At 45.5% G+C, this 17,666-nt stretch overlaps 1 protein-coding gene across 1 annotated transcript in view; it reads right to left on the reverse strand.

Annotated features, from left to right (window-relative positions):
- Window positions 1-4,371: 4,371 nt before the first annotated feature.
- The window catches only part of traf4a (tnf receptor-associated factor 4a), a 50,711-nt gene continuing 37,416 nt past the window's right edge, over window positions 4,372-17,666 (reverse strand). The window contains exons 2-7 of the mRNA XM_020508045.2: window positions 14,732-14,783; window positions 11,189-11,293; window positions 10,794-10,955; window positions 7,498-7,659; window positions 6,450-6,605; window positions 4,372-5,698 (exon numbers count right to left, since the gene is read on the reverse strand). Of these exons, the coding sequence (XP_020363634.1) occupies window positions 5,066-5,698; window positions 6,450-6,605; window positions 7,498-7,659; window positions 10,794-10,955; window positions 11,189-11,293; window positions 14,732-14,783 (1,270 nt within the window). The 3' untranslated portion in view covers window positions 4,372-5,065. The remainder of the gene's footprint in view (window positions 5,699-6,449; window positions 6,606-7,497; window positions 7,660-10,793; window positions 10,956-11,188; window positions 11,294-14,731; window positions 14,784-17,666) is intronic.

Here is a 17,666-nt window from a genome sequence, read left to right on the forward strand (position 1 = left end):
TACAGTCTGATGGCCTTGAGTTAGAAGCTGTTTTTCAGGTTCTCGGTCCCAGCTTTGATGCACCTGTACTGACCTCGCCTTCTGGATGATAGCAGGGTGAACAGGCAGTGGCTCGGGTGGTTGTTGTCCTTGATGATCTCACGATAAACAGAGTAGCATCGTATATGATGCAGCATTTATGATGATTGTATTTGAGATTGTATGTGAGTGTGTGTGACTCCCCTGTCCTGTCCTCTTGCTGAATGGAGAATCTAGTTGGATACCCCATGTCGGGCATTTTGTCCAACAGCCGTGTTTCAGAAAAGCAGAGCATATTGCAATTACAAGAGTCCCGTTGTTAGCAAATCCGCGATCAGATATCCTCCATCTTATTATCAAGTGGCCAATAGAATGGAGGGATGTGGTGGCCGGTTTTCCCTTAGCCTCAATCTCACCAGTACTCCCCCTCCTCTTTTGCCTCTGTTATGCTGGCGTTTCCTCTTGAAAACATAAAAAATTGGGTCGGAATTGCAGAAAGCGGCCAGGTTAGATAAGTCGAAGTTGAAGTCGGAATTGGGATAAGTAACTGCTGATCTGATGTTCAAAAGATCTTGGGGCTCCTGAGTGGCGCAGCAGTCTAAGACACTGCATCTCAGTGAAGGAGGCATCACTACAGTACCTGGTTCAAATCCAGGCTACATCATATCTGGCTATGATTGGGCAGTGCACAATTGGCCAAGCGTCATCTGGGTTTGGCTGGGGTAGGCCGTCATTGTAAATAAGAATTTGTTCTTAACTGACTTTCCTAGTTAATGATAACGGATACATTTTGTGAAAGTAAAGTTAAATGCCAGAAGAATCAGAAAATAGCTAAGTTTAGTTGGAGCTCGAAAACGACGGCCATCCAGTACGGCGCCATCATGATTGTGGTTGTTATCAGTTTGGTCAGTGTGGCGCAGCCCTTTACCACGTCCATTATAGATAAAGATCATGTCGTCCGGTTTGTTTGGGATCAAGGGCAACCTTGAGTGAAAGGAGGCATCTGGATGGAATGACTCCCTGAATCAATGCAGTGTCTATCCCGAGGTCTCTGGCCTTGGGAGCGCTGCTTGGCTACAGTATGGAGTGAGAGGGCTGCTCTCTGTGCTCCTGGGGCAGTTATCTGATCTATCTGAAAGCTGCCACTGAAAAAGAGCCAGTGTGCTAATAAGGAGAGCCAGCCACAACACTGAACAGCACAACTTTTACATGTGGGACATAGGAAGAGAGAATCAACGTAGTTAAGTGGCATGATATCCACAATCAGATTATTTATAATTACCAGCACTTGACATTGTGGGTATAGTAAAGTACTGTACTAGTAAAGCTCTGTTCGATCAGCTGACTCTTCAACTATATTATCTGTAGCCAAGGTGCAAGGCATCTGTCAGCCAGAGTCCTGAGGAGACCACTGTTGCTCTGAGGACACAGCCAGGCCGAGCCACACACACCACTCCACTTACCCTCCCTCCCGCTCCACACCAGTCATGGTTTAACTTCAACATGAGACGACAGCATGGCACGCTACACAAACCCACACCACAACTCTTTGATGTGTTGTATGGCAGAGGAAATCCTTATGGGCTGGGTCCTCCCTCTTACTCAGCCTCTTTCACCCAACCTGCTTGGACACTCCACTCATGTATTCACGTTGACCAAAGTCTGGGTGTGCTAACCTATAGGGAACAACACTGTAGTGTGAGAGCTTGGGTGTAGGCTACCCGAGGACTCATTTACCGGGCGAACCATCACATGAGCAAAAAAGAAGGTCAGTACTGTATAGTACGTTGAGCATTGACTGCATGACACGTGACTACTCTGCTCCGCTACTCTCAGCATGGGAAACATGAAGCTAACATGCAATTAGCAATTTCTATTTTAATGCTGCTGTACAGCCCCAAAGCAGCACGAGCTAGGCTGTTGTTTGAACCCCCAGCACCAGGAAATGTTGAGGCTGTCAGTATGGCTTTTGGTTATTATGCTTAACTATATAGAAGGCAGCTCAGAATGAAGCCACTCTCTGTGGAAAGCCATTAGTCTGTGGACAGACAGAGAGGGGATTGTCCTACCCAGAGAACCCCTCCCTTCCACAGATGAATCATCCCACTGAATACATTACCCACAGCAGGGAAACATATTTTGTCAAGGGAACAATTTTCCCATAATGATAAATAAGTAGCCATTTAAAGAGAAGGACTATGACCAAATATCCTGGAGAATTGACAGGATAACTCAAATGTGTAACTCAAATGTTTTACTTTGGAGAAAAGAGTTCCCCAAACTATTCTAAACAAGTGAAAAAAGACAGTATCCTTCCTGAGGGACATTTGAGTAACGGAGGTAAAAGCTCATTTTCCCCTTCCCTAAACTCCACATTGAACATCATTCAAGCTGAGAGCTACAGTAAACTCCTGGCACCACATCAAAGCAGGGCAAGCGTCTGCCTTGCTTCCTCTCCCTCTGCCCCCTTTCCTCTGTTCCCTCCATCTCTGGAGGTGTCGGAACAGAGAGGGAGGAAGGGAGCGAGGGAGGGAGGGAGGGAGGCGACCAGGAGGGCTTTGTGTGTTGTAATCTGATGGGGCCTGCTCCTCAGACAGCTCTACTGTGAAAAGTCAATTCAGACTATGATGCATGGTGGGTGCTCAGCATGAGACTAAATAAAACAAGTGAAACACGGTGAGGCAAGACATTTCTCTCAGAAAAACATAAAGTGCTGAGAAAGGCAGGAATTTCAGACATAAATTGCACCTTTTCATCAAGGAAGCAAGAGTTAATGTAACATTTGCTGTAGTTTCAGACAAGTGAAGGTATCTGCCCACGAGACAGCTGAGCCAGGAACTGTATCTAGTTTGGTCTACTGTATGTGCTACAGGCCTAGCAGAATCATCAATGCGATCAGTAAAACATTTGGGGGGGGGGGGGGGATGTGGCCAAACGAGAGGCCAAACTGCCTTACAAAATGTGGATGAAAATGTGGATGAAAGCGGAGAGCTCAGTAGGTGATGCAAACACTCAGACATACAACTACATAAAGAGTATATATAGCAGCATTGTGAAGCAACAGGTAATAGATAGTATTTTATTTTAAAAGAGAAATTGAGAAGCACTCATCAATCAACATATTAAAACATTTTTGCCATCTAGTTAATCAAGCTTACGTGATGGCGCCTTAAAATAAATACTTTAAAAACGAAATACAGACACAATATATGTGAGATCCAAACGAAACAAACAAATCAATTATTCAGATTCAGAAGAGATTCAACTTTAAAAACTGTCCAGAAAATCCCCAAGCTCAACCCTAACTCTCCCAACAAAAAGTCGTATTAAACATTTAAATACTTTGCAAAATACACAATCTTACAAAATGTTTTTTTTAAACTTTAAAATCACTGTAAAATATTGGCTGGTATTATAACAAGAAACCAGGTATTTTCATGTAGAATAAAAAAACGACAGAATGTGCTTCTGCATTTTTTACATCAGTATTATTCACATATGTCATGAATGTTTGATCAAGTCCTCCACTGCGGGTGTTACTGGTCTGATGGAGCCTATGACAGTTGTATTGCACATGGCTGCTCCTCTTCAACCTCTCCTTATGGCAAGCTTACGTGCTGAAGTGAAGATGCACGCTGGTGGCCATGGTAACAAGCAGCGCCACACTATTAAGATGCAGTCCGAGGCACCCGCACGTCATTCTCAGGAGAGGATCAAGGCATAAAGCATCTTCCAAACAGCCCCTATGCCCACCTGGGCTGAGTAAAAACCATGAATGCACTTCAGTTCACAGCCCTCCGTTAAGCTAATTCACTCCAATGTATTTCTGTCTATGACACATTATTAACAAATGTTGCTCACATTTTTCAAATATAAAAAGAATTTGGTTCCGTTTAACAGTTCCTCCACTGCAAAAAAAGCCCTCAGTATCAAGGGAGAAGATTTCAAGAATACAGGTTACAGTACACAAATGTGGTCCACGTTGTATCGCATTGACAGATGCATGTTTTTCTGTTGATGTCTTGAGCTCATCTCTCCCCAACCTACATACCAAGACCTCATGGCTTTCCCTTCACACTTAAGTGCACATGTACCATATCACCCCTTGACAGGACTGAGTGGATTCAATTCTACCCATTCAAAGACCGTCATACTGTACATTAGCATCTTTGACCAGCAAAGCATAGGAACCCATCTACTGTATCTATCTTCTCGGGACCCCACAGGAGATGTATTTTAGAGGCTTATAAATCTGCCTGTGACAAATTGTTTTTTGTCTAAAGATCATGATCCTCTCCTTCTAAGCATTATAGAATGTGCCAAATTACGAATTGTAGACAGAGTGATAGAACAGTGACACACTTAATTCACAGCTGTAATATTGTTTGCTGACAAAGGGCTTAACAGCAATCTCAAATTTGCTAACCAAGAGCTTTGAATTTGTTAAAGGATCAGTGGGAGATACTATAAGAGCATGTAAACAAACGGCAGTTGGGCTTGAGAGTGTGATGAGCTTCTTCCACTAGCCTGAGCTTTGCCCTATTCTTTGGACCGCTCGTGATTAGATGGGATGGTTCAAACCAGAGCCAACCATGATTTCTAAGTGCAAAGGCTTAAGAACGCCTTCCAGCCCCAGAACATCTCTCAATCATTTCTTAATATTTACATCTGTGCTGTAGAAAAACAACAAAATATAACTTAAAATAAACTTTCGAGGCACTGTCGATTTCCAAGGCTTTTTGTTGCAGATTGAGAAGAAAAATGTTAGAAAATAAACATTTACAAATAAGAATCAGAGAGTGATGGTTTCTGCAGACCTAACACTTAGAATTCTCTACCATTTAAATATAGCGGGATCCTCCAGTCCAGTCCTCCAACACAAGCCAACAGACTAGCAGCTCCTACAGTGGAGTGGCTATATGGATATGGACAGTCAGTCAGTGTCTAAAGAATAAGTGTGGTGAAGTTCTCAAGATAAGTGTCATATCAGTCTCAAGCCTGTCTTTCACCCTCCCTTCCCTCCTGATAAACCAAAACCAGCTATCCCTCAGGCCATGATCTTCTGGGGGATCTCTATGGAAGCCTTGAGGAAGAGGGAGTTGTCCCGGACATAGTTCCTCTTCTTGATCTCGTCGTGGGAGATGAACTTGGGGTAGCCGAAGCCCAGGGTGCTCTCATCCAGCGAGTTACGGGTGCTGCACGGCTTCTGGAAGTTCTTCCAGTTGGGGTCAGGGTTGAAGGTCTCTGTGATGTGTTGGGGCTTGGACAGCGACGGGTCGCTCTGATCCATGATGGAGAAGGTCACCTTGTATGAGAAGGGCCACTCGAGCAGGTTGTCGTACTCCCCCGGCAGCACCCGGATGTAGATGGACAGGTGCGAGCCCTCCCCACTGCCGTTACCGTTGAGAAACGCAGACACCTGCAGCTTGTAGCCGTAGCGATGGGTGTAGAAGGGCGGACTGAAGAACTCATGGTTATTCCGAAGCTTGGCCTCCTGGAGTTTCCGGGAGTAATCGCTGAGCTTCCAGATGAGCACTCCATCGTTGCTGACTGACAGCTCCTCCATCTCCCTCCGCAGCTCAAGGATCTCCTGTCGCTGGCGCCCCACCAGGCTGCACATCATGGTCAGGTGGGACTTGGTCGTGTCCTCCAGGTGACGCCCGATCGCCAGTTTTGGGCACTGCAAGAAGAGAGGAGAGACTAGTTAGGGAGACGTCACTCACTGTATGTAGCAAGGAGGGTGAAACTCTGTATAGTACAAACGCTGTATAGAAATATGTTGGATTTAATAATGTGGCACAGCACACTAGATTGTTTTGTCTGTTTGAGTTTCACATTCAAGCCTGTGGCCGTCTGCTAATCAGCTGCTCTTTTGGGAGCCCTGCCATACACATTTGTGTTTGGTGTACTGAACATCTGCACGCTTGGTTGTACTCTCTATCCTGATGCATTTTGTCAGACCATCTGCATTGCTATGGACTGAGCTTTCCAAACGCCCATTTCAAACACAAAGCATGAAGCCTGTCTGCTCTGACTCTGGGAGCTCTCCACATTTTCTCAGATTGACGTCAGTTTCAAAAATAGACTAAAATGCGCTGTCATAGCAGAGAAAACGTGTGACTCTCATTAAAATAGAGCCTAGAGGCAGGACAGGCAGACGGCTCTGTATGTTGAAGATAATCATCCCCTTGGACATAAGTTACAGGGTTTCAACTCAACCGGAGCATGAAGCATAATAATCCAAATATAATTTTGGAAATATGCACAAAAAACTACCCGAGAGTGGAAAATTATTAAACGTGACATCAATAAAGCAGTGGGCAGTAATGAAAAATAAAACTATGCCTCTTGCAAAAAGCTAGAATCAAAGTTTTTCTCTTTGAGGGTCTGAAGTAATGAAAACCAGCTACAGAGCAGCAGGTCAGCCTTACCCTGTGTTTGCAGCCGGCATCTTTGAAGGGGCAGAGGATGAGGGCACTGCCACAGTTCTCCTTCACGTGATTGGCCAAGTCCTCCCGGGCTATGTTGGGGGTGCCACACTGGTTTGGACATGCGACTGGAAACCGAGGGCAGTGGTACTGATGGTTCTGGAGGGTAGAAAAAAGTTATTACATTTATTACATTCATTACATTCATTTGACATAGATAAAATGCACATCAATCAACATTTCTGGAAATGTACCAGATGTATACAGCCAGATAGATAAAAAATATATTGGGATACATTTTTTAAATCATGTATCATGCAAGCATCTTTGCCACCAATTAAGAGAAAGAGCATCGACAAGACAACATGAAGCCCTTTGCACAGCAAAATCACTGTATGAGTGATTAAGAAACGCAGTGTATCATATCATATCATAATGGCTGTCTATTAAAATGTATGAATGAGATAAACGAGTTGATTATGGAGCTGAACTCATAAAGCATGTGCTCTGAGAGGGAGACATGATGAATAAACTGTGGGTATGAGAGGAGAGGGCGAGTGGCCGGCCACTGGGCCTGAGGACAGGATGTGTGCAGAGAGGTGACAGGTGCTGCCCGAGGGTGGGCAATGCCAGCACAAACAGCAGCAGGCACAGCGGGCTGGCACAGAGTAGTGGGCACCATGAAAGCCAGTGTTCATGCAGCTGTGGGCCCAGGGCCATCCCCCTCTACAGAGACTGAGAACCCTCCTTCATCCAGGACAGACTGCACTGTTCCTTCATCACACACAGTGAAATAGGGGAAGGAATCATAACAAACCTCCGGAATAAACCTTCAAAACACTTCATTCTCACAGGTCTGAGTTTGGGCACTAATTTAGGTCTGGCCTTCCAAGCAGTAATACAAATACTACATTTATGGAAAATAAAATGTAGCCATTAATCAAGTGATGACAAATGTGATTGTAAAACAGGATATGCAAGAGAATGTAGGGAAGGAAGAAGTCCTAGAGCTTGTTCGGTCAGAGGAGTTGTGTTGATGTTGGTGACTAACCTGGATGGTGTCGAAGACAAACTCCTTGCCACAGTACTTGCAGGGCTGCGTGCGCTTGGGACACTCAGCCAGACTGTGCTGGGACAGGAGGCGGCGCATCATCCGCGCACCACACTTATTCTCACAGTACACACTCTCCTGGGGACAGATACCCTGATGGTTCTGGGAGAGAAGGCAGGACACACACACACACACAGGTCACAACACAAGCAGTGACATCATCACAACCAACTAAACTACCAGCAAAACTACTAGTAAAACTAACAAGCTTCCAGCGCAGTTCATAATTTTTGTGACCCGTTTCAAGAAGCTAGTCGTATGTCACACGTCACTACTTCACAGGCGAGGCATTTGAAAGTAAACTTTGTTTTAAAATCAAAATTATCATAATTGCTTTCTGGAACATGTGAACTTTCATGTGCCTTAATAACAAACGTGTACGCCATCTGTAAATACAAATGAAATTGTTAAATTACGAGCCTAGTTGGTTTAGCCATGGAAAAAGACCAGAACCGCTAGCCATGATTGGCTGAGATGGATGGGCTGGACATGCCAAAAGATAAGTTTGGATCGGTCTGCCATGTAGCGTGCTTCTGTGTATAACATGAGCAGCTTAGTATGTGTAGATAATCCTTGCTACTGCTGCTTTCATGAAAGATATCATGGAGAACTGCAAAAGTTCTGCTACTGCTCTCAACATTGCTGCCCTGAATTTAATAGGCGCTTTCGATAAAGATCAGTGGGAAAATTTGGGATTGACTACTTTCTTTTAAAATTATTTTTTGTATTCTTTTTACCCCCTTTTTCTCCCCAATTTCGTGGTATCCAATTATTAGTAGTTACTGTCTTGTCACATCGCTACAACTCCCGTACGGGCTCGGGAGAGACGAAGGTCGAGAGCCATGCGTCCTCCGAAACACAACCCAACCAAGCCTCACTGCTTCTTAACACAGCGCGCATCCGACCCGGAAGCCAGCCGCACCAATGTGTCGGAGGAAACACTGTACACAACCCAGCCAAGCCTCACTGCTTCTTAACACAGCGCGCATCCGACCCGGAAGCCAGCCGCACCAATGTGTCGGAGGAAACACTGTACACAACCCAGCCAAGCCTCACTGCTTCTTAACACAGCGCGCATCCAACCCGGAAGCCAGCCGCACCAATGTGTCGGAGGAAACACTGTACACAACCCAGCCAAGCCTCACTGCTTCTTAACACAGCGCGCATCCAACCCGGAAGCCAGCCGCACCAATGTGTCGGAGGAAACACCGTATACCTAGCGACGTGGTTAGCATGCATGCGCCCGGCCCGCCTCAGGACTCGCTAGTGCGCGATGAGACAAGGATATCCCTACTGGCCAAACCCTCCCTAACCCGGACGACGCTAGGCCAATTGTGCGTCGCCCCATGGACCTCCTGGTCGCGGCCGGCTGCGACAGAGCCTGGGCTCAAACCCAGAGTCTCTGGTAGCACAGCTAGCCGCAGTGCCTTAGACCACTGCGCCACTCGGGAGGCCTCCTGATGGACTACTTTCTGGAGAACGATCGTGCCATGCTGACTCTCTCAGACTCTGAAAATGAATCAGACGATGAGGAAATCCCTGATTTAGGTAAAAACCTTTTCATTGAACCAGACATTATAGAATCTTCTGATGAAAGTAATGGGGAAGAAATAGCGATCAGTGTTGTTGTCACGGAAGAAGTTGACTAAGTTTTGAAATCAGTGGAATGCCCAGTGGAAGCCGAAAAGAGAACACAGGCGGCTGTATACTGGTTCGAATCTAGCAACATTTTTAGCTATCTTTTGTTTTCTAATTTGGTCAGAAAGTAATTTTCGTTGCAAGTTATAGCAAACTGTTAGCTAGTTAGCTGGCTGGCTCACTATTTAACGTTAAGTGTATGATCTGTGTAGTAATATTATTTGTATCTCAGAAAGCCATTATCATTGCTAGTTATAGCCTAATGTTAGCTAGTTAGCTAACATTGAACTTAGTTGGTTAACTTTAGCTACCTGCAGATTCATGGATGGTGGCTAGCTATTACAATCAGTTTGCATCACTAGTAGTATTGGTTGGGATTATGTGAATCCTTAACGGGTGGGGCAAGTACCATGAATAACCGCTCACGTTGCATAATACATTTAGAAATCTATGTTATTCAATTATTGCACCCACATTGCTCGCACGCGTCAACGAGCGTCTGCGTTGCCAAGGGCTAAAATATGAGTAATTTCTATTTCTGACGCAGATCCCGCTGCAAGTCCTGCCTCTCCCATTTCCTAATGGAAATGGTTTATAGAAGCAGGTACTCACGTGCCATCTCCTCATTGGTTATACCCACGTGGGTGATTGAAAGACGAACTGTGTAGCTGGTCGTCGTGGTAATACTATGAAAGTTTAGATACCAATCACCATATAAGTTCAAAGACGAAAAAGCCTGGAAGTAGAAGAGATGACTAGAAACGATTCTGTTGGCCTTTTTATGTGTGGATTAATTGTCGGAGTAGAGGACCTTGTGCATTTCAGGTAAAATAACATCCCAATGTTTATATCCCAGGACAAATTAGCTAGCAAGTGCAAGCTAACTAGCTAACTGGCATAAATGGTTAATGCTTTTTGACCTGTCCCCAATTTAATGTAATTAGTTCAGAGTTTGTTTTGATATTTTAACCTGCATGTCGTGATTGCGTTTGGTATAGGTGGACAAAATGAATTTATGCACAATGGCGCACACACGCAGACGGTTTGGGTTCCGTGTAAGGCTTAAGAGGGTGTGAACGATGCTGAATGGGTGTAGTCAAAGAAGAGCTCTCCAGTAGGTGTACCAAAACATTCAAGGGCCAATTTTATGATCCCACTGCCACTGAAAATGAACAACTGACTTTCCTATAAAAAGCTGGAGACATATTAATGATTCTGTTATGGTGGAAAGGCCACATTGGGTCTGTATAAACAGAGGAGGGGCAGCCTGTAAACAGTAACAGAGGTGTTAGTGAAAGGGAGAGAGGCTAACTTTAACTCTGAGGCACCACTTCTCTGGACGGAGAGAAAAACACAGTATGAAAGGTGCACAGTTCTACATCTCTCTCCTCACGCCAACAAACGTGTTATTTCTAAATTCACTGCCACCATCAAAAGCTAGCGTAATTTACATACTTGGCTTCCTGGAGTAGACACTACAAAGACTACTATTCACTCAGTGAAAAATGTGGCCTTAACCAGGTTGTTTACTTGCTAGTGCTACTCTGTAAAATTAGAAAAAAGAAAAAGTAGGTCTCTGCTTGTTGTTGTTTATTTACCTCATAGGCCTCCCCGGTGAACTCGCTCCCGCAGAACTCGCACTTGACCTTGCGCTTGGGGCAGTCGTGCTGCAGGTGGTCGGGCAGGTCACGGCGCGTCAGCTTGATGGAGCAGCGGTTGGGGCAGGGAATCACATTGAAGGCGCAGGTGGAGAAGTGACCCTGAGGGAGACGGAGGGAGGGGGGAGAGGAATGTGTCAGCAGCAAGACACCAACACGCTCTCTCAGCCTGCATTTAGCCAGGCCTGCGCTAGCAGATAACCCAACACACTGGAGGCACGAGACACAGGGCTATGGTCATAAAAAAGGTATCTTAGACAGGATGAGAGAGGGAGAGGATGAGTGAGAGAGAGGTTAAAAAAAAGGGTAAGAAAGCCAGGCAGGCAGCTACTGACCTGGAGCTGCTTCATCTGTCCGGTCCAGCGACAGCCTTCCTCACTGTGGATGCAGCGGATGGGCAGAGCCAGGATCTGCTGCTCCAGCTCTGGGTCAGGGTAGATCTGTAGCCATGACACAACCATGAGGACATGATCAGCACTGGCTCACAGGTATAGATACGCCTTGTCCAGGTTGACGTACAAGTACACTGCCTGTACAGGAAGCTATCTCCTTAATACTGACTGGAAAACACAGGCATCGGGTCACACTGGGATAACTGCAGTATAAACCCTGGATGGTGTGGTTATTTTATGGGGACAGTGTGGGGGAATAGTGGCCGCACCCAGGGCAACACTCAAACTAATATAGTGTGTCACTGATTAAGACAAAGGGTGTTTCCAGCAGTTAGGAATGATTATCATGTTGATGCCTAACTAAGTGTGTTAATAATACACTGAAGCCTTGACAAAGAGGGTCTTAGCGACCAACAGCAAAACAGCAGAAGAGGAAATTCAAAGTACTAGTCCTGGACATGAATGACGAATGAATCAGGCCCAAAATTAGGAATAACAATTGAACTTCTGTGAACACAAGAACACATACTGCAATGTTTATGGAATTATAGTTCACGAAATGTAGAAAACATCAGAGAGAGAATTAAAGTGAGGAAGGAGGGAGAGAACACCCCATAGTCACTGATCAAGAAGGATGAGGTCCTTCTCTATCCAATCAAGCCAAATCTGCTCCCTAAAGAACAGTATCCTCTGGATTTACAGATTTAGGCCACACAAACACACACACACGCTCTCCGTGACAACCCTTGTGAGGCAGCACTGCATGAATCTCCGTCCATATGTTGCCCAGGCTGCCTCTGTCACACGAGGAGAAAAGGAACTTCCTCAAAATGTCAAAGCTGTCCCTAAAACAAATAACAGCTCAACTGTAGTCACACGCCTTCATAAGAGAGGCGGTCTCTTTCTCTATAGGCTATGAATCAAAACATTGAGATACTATGGTTTTACCATAGCCTAAATGTTTTCTTTAGACATAAATAAGTACACTGTAAATGTGTATGTTCTCGTCACCCTATTAGAACGGTAAAAGTCAAAATTATAAACGGTAAGTGTGCAGTGGAATTAGAAAGGGTCCAGTGAATAATACATTAGGGCCAAAAGTAGATCTGAGGTAAAACTTTTCACTCTCCTGACTTGGCAACATTTACTGGTCCATTAACTTACATGAACTGTTATGTCATCTCAAATAAAAGCTGTGTGCTACAGTAGTTTAACTAGTGAGGATGAATTATATATCACATTCACCATGCTGTAATGAAAACTGCCTTCAAGTCACCAAAATATAAAGTAGAGAAGAATCTTTCCATTTGAAAAGAGCTCAGCACTACGGCAGAGAATGTGTGTGTTGCTCCCAGTCTGTGATGTGTGTGTTGTGTGTCAGGTTGGGTACTATGACAGCAACAAATAAAGAATAGGTTATCTGTGCAAATGGACCAATAAAGCAAGTATTGTATTGTGCTACAGAACAGCACTGTCTCTTACAATGTACTGCAGCATGTACGCAGCATAATAATGCATGGTGAGTGATTGAAGCAGATAACTGCAATACTATTTCTACTGGAAATCACGTGCTGAGCCAAGATGACAAAGAAACCAAATCCTCTAAAGTAAACCTTAACACTCCCTTATTGTTCCAGCCTGGGAGTCTGCGGGGGACTGCAATAAAGACCTTTTAATAACATAGTCCCTGGAGGATCATGGAACTAAAGCTGTCTGTCTGTCTGTCTGTGTGTATGTGTGTCTGTGTGTCTGTGTGTGTGTGTGTGTCTGTGTGTGTGTGTGTGTGTTTTGGAATAGACAGTCAGCTGCGGTCTTTGAATGACTTGTTGCACTGCCTGGGTGAAATGAGAGCATTATTAGAATTGAGATGTGTTCAGGAGAGGGCAAGGACAGGGACATAGTGTAATGAGCTGTACCCAGGGAGCTGGACTGTGTCCCAAACGGCACCCTATTCCCTATATACTGCACTACTTTTGGCCAGGGCTCACAGGGTTCTGGTCAATAGAAGTGTACGATATAGGGAATAGGGTGCCATTTGGGACGCAACCCTAGTCACCAGCAGGGTGTATTTTACAGGTGACTGGGAGGCTGTGAAGGTATCAGTGAATACCAGTGTCTGACAGGTGTGCAATGAGCACGTCCTCCCTGTGGGGACCCGTGTACTGCTTCTCTGTCGTGACTACAGTCTCCTTAAGAGCTTCGCTAGCGCTCGCAGCTCTGCATAAGCAGCGCTACCCCACTGACCTCACCACCTCACTGGACTGCCTCTGAACTCCTAACACACTTTAGCATGCTAATGTTCTAGTATAGAGCATGGTGGGCCTACTGTATGGGCAATTCATTAATTCATGGGAAAACTAGCCAGTGAGACTGTACAGTAACTGAGATGATGAATTAGTGGTCATTGGTGTTTTAATTCCTTTGTTAAGCGTTAAGCTTGGGGTCCTCTCATGCACAGAGCAGAATTAAGTCCTTATCCTTTCGCTGCACTCTCTGGCACAGTGGGGAAATCAAGTTTGTGAGAGAGTCATTCTTTCATTACGAATAGACTGCCACCATACACCCCCCTGTACAATCTGATTAAATGCTTAAAATAAAAGACGGAGTAAGAAGCCAAAAGTTGAATTAAAGAGATTTAGATGTGGTATTCTTTCTCTGGACCGGGTTGAAGAGTTTTAGGAGAGCTACTGTTTTAGTGATTTTGCCTCTCTTTTCTGTCAGATCAACGCAATACCCTGCTTTTCTCCAGCAATGCAATACTTAAAAATATACCACAACCTTTGACTTTGGCTGTTAGGCTGGAGAGTGCTTTTACCACTCCCCAGCTACTCTCCGGTTGTGTAATCATGTCTGCCCATTTGTTTTTCATGGGTACTGTATAAAACTGTAAAACTTCCATGTTGACAGTAGTGTGCGAGAGTGAACTGTTTTGTGCACTGAGAAACGGACCGTCATCAACCCTGACATTCCAAGGGGAATGAGTAGCCTGTGGTCCTTCGTTAGCGCAATTAGTGGGCCTATAAGAGGATGGCTAGCTAGCTGCCTGAGCCCTCTGTCTGTTGGTCTATGGGTCTGGGGTAAGGGACAGGGTGACTCATGTGCCCTTGCGGTTTCCCAAATGGCACCCTATTCCCTATATAGTTCACTACTTTTGGTCAAAAGTGGCATTTAGGTCACACCACTTCAGATTCACAGTTAAAATAAGGCCTCATCTCAGCCTGACCAGGACGTGGTACAACACACAGATTTACATTCATAATACGTGTGTTGTATGGGGAAGTTACTGGGTAGCCCAGAGACATGATTTTGTAAGAAGGAGCACATCAGAAAGTGAGGGTGAATTCTGTTGATTGGGGCGTGTTTGTAGGCTTAACTATGGTTGTAGGCTTAAGTATTGGTTAACTGGCACACCGATCGTACTCAAACTTGAATGGGTGGGACTGTCAGGGACATGTGAGAAAGTGGATAAGTGAGTTTTAACCGTACCTTGGCATAGTCTAGGGGCAGCTGGTCCTCTGGGCACTTGAAGACCCCCTCACTGTAAGACATAAGAAGGAAAGGACACGTTAATAATCATTGACAATCCATTTTCATGACAGGGTACCACTGTCCTAAGAGGTCCACACATAGTGCCCTTGCCTCTCTTCCAGTTGCCTTCAAAAAGCACCCGCACACCCATTCTCTTCTCTCACACACCCATCCCAACCACACTGAACTGTACAATAAAGCTAGCTTAGTTTCTCTGAGCCACTAACTTTGATGAAGTTTCCCTTTCATGTTCCCTCCCTCCAGGGATGTATTTCCACAAATTCACAGTTGTATTACTGGAGAGTAAAAGAGAAGAAGTTGCAGCCTGATCTGTCTATCTATAATACATTAAGGGCTTCTCTCCCCCGCCCCTACCCCTCCCTTTCTCTCTCGCTGTCATGTCAAAGGTGTTCATTTTTACCCCTCTTTTTAAAGGCAGGGGGATGACATTCTGAGCGTGTGTGAAGAAGCTTCCTGCTTCCTATAAAGAGCAGGAGGCCGGCAACTTTGTACCCTCCCTTCTCTCTTTTCTCCAGCGACAATAAAACCCAAATTAAGATCTGAGATCTCTGGTTTTATCACACTGGCAACGCCAAAAATGAAACACTCCCTGCCTGCCTTGATTTAGCTGCCTTTTACCAAGAGCAGGAAGAGATGGGTGGCCTGCCATGAGATGGGTGGTGGTGGCCCTCTGGTAACAACTCAGCACGTCCCCAGTCCTGATGCCACCATGAAATATTCACTCTAGTAAATAATACAGATGATGTCAGTAGTGTAGGCAGGCAGTGGGGGGGGGGGGGGGGGGGCTCACCGTGTTGAGCCCATAGATGTACTATGCAGTAGATCTACAAAGAAGGCGCTGACAGAGCAACTTTGCAGTATTTTGTTTTTTGGGGGTTATTTCTTACAAGCATTTAGCTACACCTGAAATAACATCTGCTAAATATGTGTACGTGTCCAATGGCATTTTATTTGATTTACAGCGAAGCGAGTCAATAAGTGACACAAAGAGCAACTTTAAAGGGCCATCAGTGGCAGATCCCCTGAGATTTTGCCTTGCGAGAATACAGGGGAACCGAGTGCAAACTGATTTTACATGTACAATCGCGTGAAAATGTCAGCAGTCAGACATCAACCGCGCGCTAAATGAATGGTAGACAAGGGAAATCCACATTCGGTGCGATATGTGCACCCCTTAAAGAGACGTGTCTGTAGTGAAGTGGTGGGCTGCAGGCCCCCTGCTGAGCCATAGTGGTGGCTGGGACATGGATCAAGAGGGTCAGTCAATCAGTGACATGAGATGAGAATGTACTTCCCTTTCCTCGTGGCCCAGTGCACATATATGGGATCGTAATGTAATTTTCATAGGCCGCAGCCAGGCAAGAATTTTGCAACAATTGATAGAGGTACTGTAACACTCATGGTGAAATGCTCCCTTGCTTTGCATACCTTTTCATTGCCCACGGGTGTGAGAGGGGGACTAAAATAACCTCAGTGTTTTGGGTTGAAGCCACAAGGCCCTGAAGCTCCATCTGTCCTACTATCACCATGTACGAGGTAAACAACAGAAAAAAAAGCTGACCTCTCCATTCTCTAAAGTACATTAATAGATTAATAGGAAAACAAAGAGCCCGAAGGGGGCAGGGAGGGCAGTGGTCTCTGCTCCCAGGGTCCTACAATGGGTGCCTCCCATTATGGGGACTACTTTTGCACTATGTAGGGTATAAGTTGCCATTTGGGATGCATGCAACGTCCCTATTGACCAGGGTCCCCGTGGCCATTGTTACACCCTGGAATCTAGTTGGCCTCAATGTCAATTGACAGAGCTTGAGGCCCCCAGGGAGTGGACCAGAGACCCAGGGCCATGTGGTGGTGGAACACATGATCAGTGATCATCCTGCACTTTGCCCCGGCTGGGCTGCCTGGCCTGCCTCTCCAGCTGCTGTGGAATCAGCTGCATGCAGAACAACAGACCAGAGGGATGACAGGGGAAGGGGGAGGGAGGGAGAGAGAGAGAGGTGAGGGAGGGGGAGGTTAATGCATTACGAGACGACAGTAATTCCAGTCCATTAGGGTCACTCTGTCAGCAGGGAGCTGGAGAGCAATTAATAAACAATGCGTCTGTAAAAAAAAAAATCTGTCGATCACCAGGTGAAAGAGCCCAGTCAGCAGAACATCTCATATGTACTGTGAAATAATTTACTAATCTCCATCATTAGAGCCTCATCTATTTGATGTTGATTATGCGTTTTAGAGCCACAGGGCCGGACTGCATGACGCAGAGCTGTGGGCTACATCCCAAACAACACCCTACTCCCTATATAGTGCACTATTTTTTTTTACCAGGGCCCACAAAAGTAGTGCACTGTATAGGGAATAGGGGGCCATTTGGTACGTGGGGCTGTGTGGTGACTCTTCCCCCATAAAGAGAAAGGAAATAGGAACAGACAGAAAGGGGTTCCTTGCTGGACTAGACAGGGGAGATGTAAGCAGCGCAGGAAAGAAGGGTTTACAGGTAAAGGACCCACCCAGGCTGCTCCTCTGCTCTGTCTGACACAGAGAGGCAGACAGTCGAAAAAACATAGTCACAGCCTGTCAGGATTATTCCCTCCCTGCTTTGCAGAGAACGTCCTGCAGCCACGCATTCATCTGCTTGGCCCGCTGTTCATAATGCTCCCCGACTCTACAGCCCGCTTGTTTGTGGAGCTCACTGCCGCTTTGTGACAGCACATTAGCAGAGAGGAGGGGGCATTGGATTAATAATAGCTTCTATACAAGTCTTCCCCTTCTCTTGACAAACCATTTCTATGACTACTTGAAGACCTTCTTACAGTGGAGAGTAAGGTTGCACTAATGACTGTTCAATGCCCTTGACTACTTCAATGCCCACTTC

Source organism: Oncorhynchus kisutch, linkage group LG18 (assembly GCF_002021735.2).
Source record: "Oncorhynchus kisutch isolate 150728-3 linkage group LG18, Okis_V2, whole genome shotgun sequence".
Taxonomy (NCBI): Eukaryota; Metazoa; Chordata; class Actinopteri; order Salmoniformes; family Salmonidae; genus Oncorhynchus; species Oncorhynchus kisutch.